At 35.9% G+C, this 13,880-nt stretch overlaps 1 protein-coding gene across 1 annotated transcript; it reads right to left on the bottom strand.

Moving 5' to 3' along the window:
• Positions 1 to 9,691: 9,691 nt before the first annotated feature.
• Positions 9,692 to 13,426, bottom strand: LOC107951310 (boron transporter 1). Its single transcript, XM_016886312.2, has 11 exons — positions 12,890 to 13,426; positions 12,724 to 12,806; positions 12,448 to 12,640; positions 12,200 to 12,338; positions 11,781 to 12,113; positions 11,513 to 11,686; positions 11,330 to 11,425; positions 11,109 to 11,246; positions 10,608 to 10,927; positions 10,243 to 10,510; positions 9,692 to 10,152 (listed from the first exon to the last, which is right to left on the bottom strand). The coding sequence occupies exons 1-11, from the start codon at positions 12,991 to 12,993 to the stop codon at positions 9,868 to 9,870; spliced, it is 2,133 nt and encodes a 710-aa protein (XP_016741801.1). The 5' UTR covers positions 12,994 to 13,426; the 3' UTR covers positions 9,692 to 9,867.
• Between the last annotated feature and the right edge of the window lie 454 nt (positions 13,427 to 13,880).

A 13,880-nucleotide genomic window follows, 5' to 3' on the forward strand; every position in this document is an offset into this window, starting at 1 on the left:
AATTGTTTTGGGTGTACAAATAACTTTATATATAATTATTCGTAACTACAATAATAAAAATATCGATTGAAATGAAATTCAATACAAAGATAAGAGATATTTTAAATATACTTAATTTTTTAGTGTGAAATCTATAGAAGAAAAAAAAGGATAAGGACACAATTGACAACTGACAATAATATTGTGCAATTTCCAAATTCGCCCAGCCTAAGAATAAGAAGGACGTCCTGGAATAAAGATAAACTTGACAATGAAATAGGAAGGTTCCTTCGTATTTCAATGACGAAATTTCCATCACTAATGTGATGATGAATAGTAATTAAAATTAAAATTTTAATGTTAATTTGATATTTGATTTGAGTTCGATTGAATGTTAATTTTTAAGATAAAGTAATTTTGTCTATCTCAAACTCGAATATAAAGTTTAATCGTACTTAAACTTAAGCTCATTCATACTTAAACTCTTTTTATAATATAATAGTAGTAAAAATATAATTTCATAATATAAAAATATATAAAATGAAAAGCTTGATTAAATTTGTGAATTGTTCTAATTAAGGATGGAAAAAAAATTATATTAGATAGGTTCTGACTTGACTTGACTCGATAGATTTGAATTTTTTAATTTTGAAATCGGGTTCGGGGTAGATCAAGTCAAGTATTTTTTTTATAGTGATCAAGTGAAGCTATCGTCGGGTTTAGAGAAAATCCACCCTACCCTGGCTTGAGATAATTACAAAATTAGTCTTATATATAATATATTAATATTAGATCCTCGTTTCTATTATTTGTGCCACGCACCTCTATATTCTTCTCCCAAGCAGTGGCAGAGCCAATTTTTTTTTTTGAGGGGCCAAAATTAAATTGTTTATTTTTACAATAGTAAGAACGTAATTTTACAATTTTAATAGTCTATATCTTTATAATTTTAAAGGATTTAATTAAATTTTTATCATTTTTAGAGGGTCAAAGTGTAATTTTACTATTACTAATTTAAAATTTTATAAATTATAAAGGACCTAAATAAAAAATTTTCCATTTTAAGGGAACTGTGCCCCTGCCAGCCATAGCTCCGCCACTGCTCCTAAGTTAAGCCTTTTTACTTATTTTCGTAGCATAAATGAAATATAAAGACAATTTAATGCGAAAAATAATAAAATTATATTTCATACATAACAACACTATCTTAGATAAAAAAAAATTGTATTAAAATATGAAAATTTGCATATCAATTAGGTTAAATTTAGGTTTAGATTCGAGACATATGAGTAGTACATCTAGTTGAAGTTGGAGCAGGCAAAAATTTGACCCACCTCGTCTTATTACCATCTTTAATTCAAAACAGGTGTTACAATGCTCAAATTTGATATCATAAATACCAAATTAAATTTAAAATTTTTTTAATCTAACTCAAATAACATAAAAGCACTAATGTCTAAATTACAATCCTAAATCCATCTCATAAAAGTTGTAAATCAGTGTTACATGTAACACTAAGCCCAAGTGTAGTTCCATGCAGTCCAACAACACATATTAGGACCTGTGTTTGATTTGGGTCTCTCAAGAAATTATTGTTCTTGAGCTGTGGTCGGTTGGCCCATCTAATTTTAAAATATTCAAATGTACAAAACTATATAATTTTTAACCTAGAGATGAAGTCAGAAAATCCTTTTAAGGTGTCAAAATTAAATTATAATTTTTATAATAATAAAAATGTAATTTCATCATTTTAATACAGTATATATTTATAATTTTTAAAGAATTAAATTAAATTTTATTATTTTAAGAGGGTCAAATTACAATTTTACCTTTACTAAATTTTTAAAATAAATTTTAAAAAGTAAAAATCATCCCAACAATTCCCTAGCTACGCCCTGCTCAAATCAATGGAGTGCTTTGCAAAGAGAATGGAGAATAATATTCTTTGTATTTTACATCTTATTTTTTATTTTATATATTCATAATCTTCCACTTAATCTTTGAATCCCTAATTAAAAATGGTCACTTGAAGACCTTACGTGTCACTGACTGATTTGAGTGTATTTTTTTGGTGAATTTACTTGGAAAGTCCCCGTATTATAGGATTAGATCAAATTAGTCTCTATATTATTAAATAAATTAATTTAATTCTTATACTATTAAAAAGAACTAAATAAAGTCAAATTAGAAAAGAGTATTTACGGTCTAACAGAATTCATACTCTTAAAGTTTTTATGATTTTGTAAATGAAATCTTTTGCTTAAAATTGAGCTGTAATTGGAAAGAATTTTTTAAAGATGTTTTTTTATATAGTAAATGTTAACTATATTACAATTTCTAACTTATTTGATTCCTTTTAATAATATCAAGACTAAATCAGCCCATTTAATAATAGAAGGACTAATTGGATCTAATCCCTATAATATAGGGACATCCTATATACTTTAACATATATATTTTTTTTGTTTGAAGATCTTGAAGTTGACAAAATCTTGGAGAACTTAGAAGTATTCAATTCTTTTTTTGAGTTATACTCTGCCAACTAATACTCGAAGGACTTATGTTTTATTTAGTTATTTAACTTTTTTTTTAATTAAGTACATAAGTTTGGTTTCAATATTTAATTTGATATTTATGCTTTTTTTTTATCTCAATTAAGTATATACTTTTTTTTACCAGAGCACACGTGTTAAATATTCATTGAGCCACATGACACTATTTAATTTAGGTACCAAATTGAACATTAAAGCTATTGTTATATTAATACATTGAAGTCAAATTCAAGTATCAAATTGGGATAAAAAAATACTCAAATACCAAACTAAACATTAATGTTAAATTTAAGTATCGAATGATATATTATCGTAAGTACATATTCCAAAGTTAAAACACGACATGTAGGATTAAGTCATTTGATTCTATAGGTTTCAATTAAATTTACCAAATTATATAAACAAGTCCAAGCTGAAGGTGGTTGTAGTGGAAATTTCAAAGGACCAATTAGTAATTTCTTATAAGAACATAATCTTCTTGATTCCCGTAATCTCTTTTTTTTTTTTTTAAATTATTGTCTTTCTTCCTACTTTCTTCTTCTTTCTTCTTTAACAATTCCTTCATTTTAAGTACAAATCCAAGTGTTCTTAAAAAAGAAATTGTAAAACAATCATAAAACATAAAAGGGTTTGATGAAGAGGAAAAACATGGAAGCAAAAACAAAGGAGACCCCACCAGTTGAGCATAATAAAAATGATGATGATGATGATGATGAAGAAGAGATGAATGCTTTTTTCACATTGGTAAGAAATATTAGAGATGCTCATCATAACCAGATGATGATTGGGTCTCAAGATACAAAGGAGAAAGTAGCCATGAAATCAACTTGGATCCCTTCTTTTCAATGGGAAGACTTTGCTGCCGAGGTTCCACCAAATAATAATACCACCACCACTGCAGCTACATCCCTTCTTGTTGGTGCAAGAGGCAGCAGCAAGCTGTTTCTAGTCTTGCTTGAGTAGTAAGCCTCGAGGCTTGGTGAAGAAGCAAACTCGAAAGCAGAAAAAACAGAAAGATGAAGCTAGCAAGTGAAAACAGAAAAGAGAGAAAGAGATTGAATGAAAATGAGCTGATATTTTTCATTAACACATGAACAAGGCATTAAGCCATTACATATATCAGTCAATAAGTAAAACAAACAAGTAATCACCTACTAACATACCTAACACCACTAAAATGCCTAGTAACTTGGTAAACTTGATTGAAAAACAAAAACTTCTACCTAAGCTTGTCATTCAGCACCTAATTACATCAAAATGCAGCTACCAACTAAGTTTGATCCTAACTAAATACAAAACATTCAATTAAGGAAACCAAATGAATAGCTTCAGCTTGCTGCATCAATTTGCTGTTGAAGCACGTTCCTTGCATGGCCACCTTTGCTGCTACATGGGAGCTGACTTCATCACTCCTCCTCAGCTTCTATGCAGCAGACTCCTAGCTTCCTCTTCAGGCTTAGAAATCTTGATACACCAAGAGGCTTTGTGAAGATATCGGCAATCTGATTTTCAGAACTGCAATGGATTAGCTCGATTTCTTGAGCTTGTTCCATTTCTCTTATCACATGGAGTTTGATGTTGAAATGTTTTGTCCTGCCATGAAAGACAGGATTTTTAGCAATAGCAACTGCTGACTTGTTGTCACAATGTATCACAGTTGCTTCATTCTGCTGTAGATTCAAGTCACTCAAAATTTTTCTCAGCCACATAGCTTGATTAACAGCATTGGCAGCTGCTACATACTCTGCTTCTGCTGTCGATTGAGCCACCATTGTTTGTTTTCTTGAGCTCCAACAAATCATAGCTGAGCCAAGTGTAAAAGCATAGCCAGAAGTGCTCTTCATGTCATCGTTTGAACCAGCCCAATCGCTATCAGTGTAGCCAATCAGTTTCAACTCTTCAGCCTTTCTAAACTGTATTCCATGGTTTAAGGTACCTTTAATGTATCTTAGCACCCTTTTCCCAGCCTTGTAATGTTGCTGGTTACAGCAGTGCATGAACCTTGATAGCATGCTTACAGCAAACAGAATGTCAGGTCTTGTTGCTGTCAAATACAATAAACACCCAACAAGGCTTCTGTAATCTGTTTCACAAACAGATTCATGTTCCTCCTGGCTCGATAGCTTTATGCCAATAGCCATTGGTGTGCTCACTGGTTTACAATTCTCCATTGAGAATTTAGCCAGCACTTTCAAGGCAAATGTCTTTTGTTTCAAGAAGATTCCTCCTTCTATTTGATTGACTTCCATTCCTAGGAAATATGTCATCAATCCCAGGTCTGACATCTCAAACATTTCCTTCATTCTTGCTTTGAAATCAACCATCATAAACTTGTCTCCTCCAGTCACTAGAAGATCATCAACATATAGTGACACAATAAGCTGTGTTTCAGCTCCATTCCTCTTAACATAGAGTGTTGGCTCACTAGCACTCCTTTCAAATCCCAAACTGACCAAATATGAGTCAATTCGAGCATACCAGGCTCGAGGGGCCTGTTTTAGGCCATACAAGGCCTTTCTTAGCCTATACACCAAATGTTCCTTACCAGGCACTATAAAACCTGGGGGTTGCTCGATGTATATCTCTTCTTCTAGAAATCCATTGAGGAATGCAGACTTGACATCCATTTGGTGGATTGTCCACTGGTTCTGAGCAGCAACTGCAATCAGCAATCTGATTGTATCGAGTCTGGCTACTGGAGCAAATGTTTCCATGTAGTCCAGACCATACCTTTGACTGAAGCCCTTTACAACTAGCCTGGCCTTTAGCTTGTTTAAGCTTCCATCTGCATTGTGCTTCACTCGATAGACCCATTTTACACCGATAGTCTTTCTGTTGGCAGGCTTTTCAACCAACTCCCATGTCTGATTCTTTACAATCATGTTGATTTCATCAACCATAGCTTGTTTCCAACCTTCATCTGCCTCAGCCTCTTCAAAACTGCTAGGTTCTGCTATTGCAACCTGTGCCCTTTCATAAATATCTTCTAGGGGCCTTGTGCCTCTCACAGGCACATCATCAACATCCATTTCAGGTCCTAGCTGCTCAAGTTCAGCTTGATTAGGCACTAGGTCTTCTGAAACTGCTTCTGGCTCATTTTTCTCCCAATTCCAGCAGGCTTTCTCATCAAAGATGACATCTCTGCTCACCTGGACTTTGTTTATCAAGGGATCCAGAACCCTGTAGCCCTTTTTGACTGAGCTGTAGCCTACTAGAACACCTGGTTGAGCTCTTTTAGAGAGCTTGTCTCTCTTTGCTGCTGGTATTTGTGCATAACACAGGCAACCAAACACCTTCAGGTGTGCCAAGGAAGGCTTGAAACCAAACCAAGCCTCGAAAGGTGTCTCGGATGCAAGAGCTTTAGTAGGAAGCCTGTTCTGAAGGTAAACAGCAGTGTTTACTGCCTCAGCCCACATGGTCTTGGGCAGTTTCTTCTCAAACAGCAGACATCTGGCCATATCCATCAGACTTCTATTCTTTCTTTCAGCTACCCCATTCTGCTGAGGTGTGTAGACATTTGTAAGCTGATGTTTGATACCAGCATCATTGCAAATGGCTTGAAACTGAGCTGAAGTGTACTCAGTGCCATTATCAGTCCTTATCGATTTCAGCTTGCAACCTGTTTCTGTTTCTACAGCATTTTTAAACTTCACAAACACTTGAGCTACCTCAGACTTGTGTTTTAAAAAGAAAATCCAGCAAAACCTTGTAAGATCATCAATGAAGAGGATGAAATACCTGTTTTTGCTGAGTGATTCAGTCCTCATCGGGCCACATACATCAGAGTGCACCAGCTGCAGTCTTTCAGTAGCTCTCCAAGCTGAATTTGTAAGAAATGGCAGTCTTGCCTGTTTCCCCATTTGGCAGACTTCACACACATCATCATGCTCCACTGAGCTGGTGAAGTTCTCTGCCATGCCCTCTTTGGCCAATCGAGCCATTGATCTGAAGTTGGCATGTCCAAGCCTTTGATGCCAAAGCTTGGAGTCTTCAACAGAGGCTGTGTATGCTGAGTTTGAGTCATTTGCCCAGTGAACCTCAAAGCATTTATCAGTCATTGTGACTGTCATAAGGCTTGATCCACTTGGATCAGTAATATGGCATTGTTTATCCTTGAACACAACAGAATAACCTTTCTCGAGCAGTTGAGCTATGCTGAGAAGGTTTCTGTCAATCTGAGGTACCAACAACACATTTGGAATGATCTTATTGCCTGTGGGAGTACATATCAGCACTTCTCCTCTTCCTTCAGCCCTTATAAACTGACCATTTCCAACCTTGACCTTGGTTTTATAACTTCTGTCCAAGGTTTTAAACAAGGAGGCATCTGGTGACATGTGGTTAGTGCAACCACTGTCCAGCAACCAGCCTTTGGAGCATTTCTTCTCAGAAGCTACACAAGAAACAGCAAAGACCTGTTCTTCTTGATCACTACTGTCCTCAGCTACTCGAGCTTCAACCTTTGACTGCTGAAGTTGATTCTGCCTTGGCTTACTTCTGTTTTTGCAGACCCTTTCAACATGGCCCTTCTTCTTGCAGTGTTGGCATACTGCATCTGGCCTAAACCAGCATCTGTCTTCTGGATGGCCAGGCTTCTTGCAATATCTGCAGGGCTGGTCATTGCACCTTGCAGCATCAGGCTTAGGCCTGTTCTTCCAAGGCTTTTTGCCTCGTTGAGCATTAGTGCTCGAGGTTTCTCTGGCCTTGACTTGAAATGCACCTTCTTGGTGATCTTCAGCTCTGCTAGCTCTCCTTTGTTCCTGAGCATAGAAGGTGTTGATTAACTCAGTCAAAGAGATGCTAGCAAGGTCTCTTGAGTCCTCTAGGGAGGATATTTTGGCCTCATATCTCTCAGGCAAAGTGGAGAGGACTTTCTCCACAATTCTTGCCTCATCAAAGTGCTCACCTAGGAGCCTTATGCTGTTAACCACTGCCATAATTCTATCTGAGTACTGCTTCACTGTTTCTTCTTCCTTCATCTTCAAATTCTCGAAATCCCTTCTCAAGTTTAACAGCTGCTGTTGCCTTGTTCTCTCAGTGCCTTGAAACTCCTCCTTAAGCTTATCCAGGCCTGTTTTGGAGTCTCACAGGCCATGATTCTGGTGAAGATGACATCTGACACACAGTTCTGGATGCAGGACATGGCTTTGTGCCTTTTGGTCCTCTCATCAGCATGTTGCCTAATCTGAGCTACTGTGGGATTAGCCCTCAGTGTTGCTGGCTCAGTATCTGTGTTGACAACTTCCCACAGATCGAAGGCCTGTAGGTAAGTCTTCATCTTGACCAGCCATATGTGAAAGCCTTCTCCATTGAAGACTGGTGGGGCTGCTGGTGAAAAACCTGAAGAAGCCATCAAGTTCCTTGTTTTGAAGCAACAGGTCCACTAAGACAAGAGCTCTCGATACCAATTGTTGGTGCAAGAGGCAGCAGCAAGCTGTTTCTAGTCTTGCTTGAGTAGTAAGCCTCGAGGCTTGGTGAAGAAGCAAACTCGAAAGCAGAAAAAACAGAAAGATGAAGCTAGCAAGTGAAAACAGAAAAGAGAGAAAGAGATTGAATGAAAATGAGCTGATATTTTTCATTAACACATGAACAAGGCATTAAGCCATTACATATATCAGTCAATAAGTAAAACAAACAAGTAATCACCTACTAACATACCTAACACCACTAAAATGCCTAGTAACTTGGTAAACTTGATTGAAAAACAAAAAACTTCTACCTAAGCTTGTCATTCAGCACCTAATTACATCAAAATGCAGCTACCAACTAAGTTTGATCCTAACTAAATACAAAACATTCAATTAAGGAAACCAAATGAATAGCTTCAGCTTGCTGCATCAATTTGCTGTTGAAGCACGTTCCTTGCATGGCCACCTTTGCTGCTACATGGGAGCTGACTTCATCACTTCTCCCTGCTTCTTCTTCCAAGAACAACAATGATGAACATGAGAGCAACAAAACAAATCAACGTCAAGATTTGGATCTCAATCTTTCCCTTTGATGTCTGCTCTTTGTAATTGTTCATCTTCATGGTCAGTTTTATCTTGTTAGTTGCTTTTCTTTCTGGGGTTTTAACTATATCTGTTATTTCCTTTTCCTTTTCTGATTTGACTTGGGGTTATGCTCAATTTCGTATTCAAACCAAACAATATCATTTAGTTGAGAAAATAATTCGCATGTGCTCTCTAGTAAAAAAAATCACAGGTATTTAATCGGGACAAGAAAAAAATTCAAGTATCAAATTAAACATTGAAGTCAAATTTAAATATTTGTATGGAGACAAAAAGAAAATTAACTATCAATTTGAAAAAACTTATATACCAAATTTAACATTTAATCTAAATATAAGTACCAAATGGTAAATTTAATCCCATGATTTGTTTGATAATAGTATTTGATGTAGCCATGCATCAGTACATATACTTATAATTTCGCGGTTTTTAAATTTATATTATGGCCACAATTACGATAAATATGATTACATTATTCACTAGTTCATTGGTGACAAAAAGGGGTCTGTTGTAGACCACATATTGCATTCGCCATATTTCTCCCCTGTGATTGAGAATGTAGGACCTCAAATCTGTAATAATAATTATGGTCATTGCTTTTTTCCTTTTGTAATTTTGGTTTTCATGCTTTCATGATAGTATTTGAGAGTTGACCCCTCTGTTGCTTTTTTTTTCATGTTTGCTTACAATTCAAGGAAACCAAGATTCTTCGAGAGTATAAGTATCATAGAGACATTTATACTAAGAGTCGGATTGCATTTTGTCCTTTTTACTAAAAAAAAAGGGCAACTTAATCTCTATACATTAAATCAAAAAACAAATCGGCTCTTGTGCTAAAGATGCTATTCATTTCCACTGTTAAAAATTGGTCCCTATACATTAGAATAAGGTACACATAGCACGTCACGTGAAATTGTATGGTTATTTTGTCAGCAGCTCCAATTTGTAATAGTAGAAAAGACTAATTTACCCATTTAATGAGTAAATGAGGTAAAATGTAATCTGGTTCCTCATATAGGGCCTTCCATGCTACTTTTGTCATAATTGTATGGTATTTATGAGCTGCAACATGTTTTAATAGTGAAAATACATGGTTCTTAAATTAATGCAATTTATGTGTATTTTGTAACTAATATCACACACTTTAGGGGGAAAAAGAAATACTGTTATATATATTTCTTGCAAGAAAAGTAAATGAAATCTGTTGTTACAAAGGAAATTGGAAGAGAACATTTTACAAAGCACCTAAGCGAACCCATTTAACACACAAGATAAGGACTAGAGAAAATGACCAAACCACTTTTAATATTCGACAACATTCCATATTAACTCGGTGACGGATTAAGAGGGCTCCTCCCTATTCCGGTCATTGGACTGTGCGGTTCATTTCCTCTTGCCCGAGGGCTTCTTTCTCCTCTTAGTTCGCCGAGATGTGGACTGGACGAGAGGCGTGGGCTTAGATGGCTTCTAGGGTCGTTTGCTGGTGTAGAAGTGGAGCTTGTGATTTTAGGACTGGAGGTATGCCTGAATTCACCTCGGCTTCGAGTAATAACTTCGTCGAATATCTCACCTTCCCCTTCATATGATGCTCCGTGTCCCAACTCTGTTTCCTGTATGTTCAAAACATAAAAGATGTAACTGAAATTAGATATGATTAAATTGGAACCTGAATGTTTTGATCGTTGGAGAAGTGATCATACCGTGGCAAGATTAAATGGCAAAGCAGGTGCCTCTTCATACTCGGCGGCGTCCAAATCGTAAAGATGTGCCCCTTTGAAAAACTTGGGCAACAAGTATTGTCTAACTGGGACTAAAAGCATGATCATCAAAGGAAACATAACGCCGGCTATCGGTACCCAAGTTAACCCGAAACATATAAGTAAATAAATAGTTTGAAAAACGGTGAATATCGCAATTGTCTTGAATGGAACAGTCTCCACAAATGTTGCATGTTTCTGCTTAAGAACTCTGCAAGAAACCGAAACCTTTCTTGGTTATAAAGAAAACTTTCGATTTCAACTCGAATAAAAGCAAATAACAGAGATGAGTTAATGAATTATCTTACTTGTATCTTCTACTCGGTGCCGTGAAGAGCAATAAGATCCTTTCCCAAAATTGATTCCCCGGTAAGCTTTCGATAGCCATGAAGGCAAAGTAACCCCATAGGACCGAAGTTGGGATCTTTTTAAGTATAGGCATTGCTGCAACACAACCGCCTACCATGGTAGCTTGTAACAAGTTACTTAGACGCTGTTCTTTTACTTCGACAGGCAATAAATCATCAATCTCTTTCTCGATATCGAATAAAGTCTCGTCGAATGGGGCATCGATGTTGCCTGAACACGTTGCAGCTTGAACTGTTGATTCTTTTAGTTCATTTAGTCCCTGCTTAAGACAAAATTTATTTCATTAATTAATCATAAAATAACGTGCATGATTATGGCAGCAAGCATGCTAGTGAACATTTTAAAAGTATTAATGGATTTTTATATTCACTGCTGTCTCCCTGAATTTTTTAAAGTATGATATCTTTTTATAGGATTATGGAAATTAAATAATATCTTACTCTAGTTGAAGGTTCTTGGTAAAATAAAGGGGTCTGCATTTGTTGATAGGCTTCTTGCATGTTTCCATACAATTGTCCTAAACTAGCATTCTTGCTTATGCTTTTTCGTGCTGTTGTGACCAGCCGGTTACGAAGCAGCTGCGGGATAACCATAAATCACTATCAGCAAAACATTGTGATAATCATAAGAGTGAAACGCAGAATTTAATGAATTTAATTACCTGGTGCTTGAGAGTAGCCAAGCTCTTGGTATGCATTGGAGATTGTGGAATGACCCCATTTGCCGGAGGGACGCCAATGAGACCGCATAACAATGTCTGCCACCGAACAAACACCCGAAATTCGTGTTAAGGATTTGATCGGAAAGGCGAAATTTGGAGACATAGATGGAACTTAATACATGCCAAGAATCCTAAAAGGAGTAAATCATAATGATAAGAAGATGGTTTTCTCAAATTAAACTCCTTCTGTTGAGCTAGTTGAGATGCTACACTATGGTCAAAGTAATAAAGCACTGCAATCATTGTGGCTGGAATGAAGGCTCCGATAATGTAGACCACCGGAACATCCAGCATGTCCTGTCAGGTTTTTTTTACATGTTTTTGTTAGTCCTGTAAGGAGACAAGAGCATATATATAGTATTGATTGGTAAGTGTACTTAGTTAAACATGCCTTGATGACCGTCCAATTTTCGTAAGCGCCGGGGGACCAAGGATTTGGACTGAAGAGACGACGTGGGATACCTTTCGGAACATCTCCGGTTGGTATATAGGAGACTCCTGTCCAAATTAGTACCATAAGTGGTACACCATAGTCTGCTATAAAGCTTCTAAGCCAACCCGTTCCATAGCGCCATGACCTCGCTTTTCGGCTTTGTAACGCGGTGAAAAGAAGGCCAAATGACAGTACCAAAGCAAACATGCCATTAGCAAACCTCCATGAAGGTATAAACTGTGTCAAGTTCGGATTTTCATTGTGCGGAATTCGGAACTCTTCCACAAGGCCCTGCAATTCAAATTTACCATTATAAAGCCTAATTTATGACATTCAATAAAAGTTTTCATCATGTTATATACCAATATTGATCTTACTTTGATAGCTTGCTGCATAAACAACATAGCTATAAGCAGACCAAACAATTCTCCGGCGACACGAGTAAACCGGTTGATAATGGAACAAGCTCCCAAGATTGCTAGTAAGAACAGCAACCCTGCAGTCCATACACACACCCTACAAAATTAAACAAAAAAGCCAGGCAACTATATCAAATTATAGCAGCCCCCAACAAAATATAATGAACAAACTTATTTGATAAAAAAAGATGAGGTACACAGCCCACCATCCAGTCCAGGCTAGAAACCGGTCCCGACCCAAGTCCGATCTGTCTTTAACAAAGTCAAACATGAATGTATACATAATGACAGTTGGTTCAGCAACTCCTAGTATTAACAATGGTTGACCACCTATTATTGAATGTATGATCCCACAAATTGCAGTGGATGCTAAGGTTTGAACTGCTTTGAGAACTCCATCTGCAGATAAAAACATGGTGGATCAGGTGCCTCATATATATACGCGCACACACATATATAAAAGATTTAAAATCATATAATACCTGTATTTCTCTCAAGTTGTTCACCAAATGAAATGACAGGAATTGCAGAAGCAAAGAAAATGTAAGTGGTGGGAGCTAGAATCCTGTAAATGATATAGGGAAAAGCCTATAAATACAAAGCTTAATAATGTTTTGAATATGTATATGTGTGTGTGTATGTATGTACCTGAAGCCTGCTTTAAAGCCACTAGTCCAGTCCTGCTTGTAACACAATAATCTTCCTCTGAGATCATTTTTGATACCTCTGAGAGGCACAAAGGTCTCTTCCATGGTTAGTTTCTTTTGCTAGCTAAACCACTAAATGGTTGGCGTTTAATTCTCTCTCTTCCTTTGATCCTAAACTGCTATATATATATGTATATATGTATATGCAATTGACATGACTTGAGTTGAGAGAGATGAAATCTACAGATAAAAAAAGCTATAGCAAAAGATAATGAGCACAAAGATTCAAGACAGAACCAAATTACATGGTTCTAGGTTCTGTAAACAGCTGAAACATAAAATAAAATAAGATTATAACAAAGGGTTTCTTGTTTTTTCTTTTCTTGGTTTCCTTTGTGCTTAAAATGATTTTTGATGCACTGTATATTATGGGGGTGTTGAAGGAAGGAGATGAAAGGATACAAATATATAAAGCCTGCTTTGAAAGATGCTTAATAGGTAGATTTGGTGAGGTGATGACCAATGTTTAGTCGGTACTTTTTTTCACTGATTTTTTTATTACAGGATATTAACAAAAGAAGTATAAATAAATATTAAAATAATTGTAAGAAAGGTGAACATAAAAAAAAAAAAAGGTTCATATTGAATACAAAATCCTGAGTAATGCAGTTGCAGACAAACTATAGGCGGGTCAAGTGGGAATGAAAGTGACCTTCACTTTCCATTTGTTTGATGGGTCACTTAGATTGGCTCAGTTTTATGTATGCCTTTTCATTTTCTTTTATCCAGGTAATTGTGCAAAAGTATTATGGAGGTATGTATATTAGTAATTAAATTATATTTTGTTTTTTATTTTAAAAAATAGATAAATTAATTATGGTATATTAAATTAAAGAGTAAATTTGTTTTTTTGTAAAAAAATTAATTTGCTTCTACTATTAGAAATTGGCAGAGCTAAAGGAATAACCAGACAATTACAGCTGACGAGCTAT

Source organism: Gossypium hirsutum, chromosome A12 (genome assembly GCF_007990345.1).
Source record: "Gossypium hirsutum isolate 1008001.06 chromosome A12, Gossypium_hirsutum_v2.1, whole genome shotgun sequence".
Taxonomy (NCBI): Eukaryota; Viridiplantae; Streptophyta; class Magnoliopsida; order Malvales; family Malvaceae; genus Gossypium; species Gossypium hirsutum.

Bases quoted from the DNA above. Each gene is read 5' to 3' on its own strand.
- LOC107951310 (XM_016886312.2), bottom strand. From the start codon at position 12,993: ATGGAAGAGACCTTTGTGCCTCTCAGAGGTATCAAAAATGATCTCAGA. The intron at 12,807-12,889 runs GTACATACATAC...TATCATTTACAG, and splicing joins GGCTTTAAAGCAGGCTTCAG to GATTCTAGCTCCCACCACTT. The intron at 12,339-12,447 runs GTGGGCTGTGTA...TTAATTTTGTAG, and splicing joins TTTCTAGCCTGGACTGGATG to GGTGTGTGTATGGACTGCAG.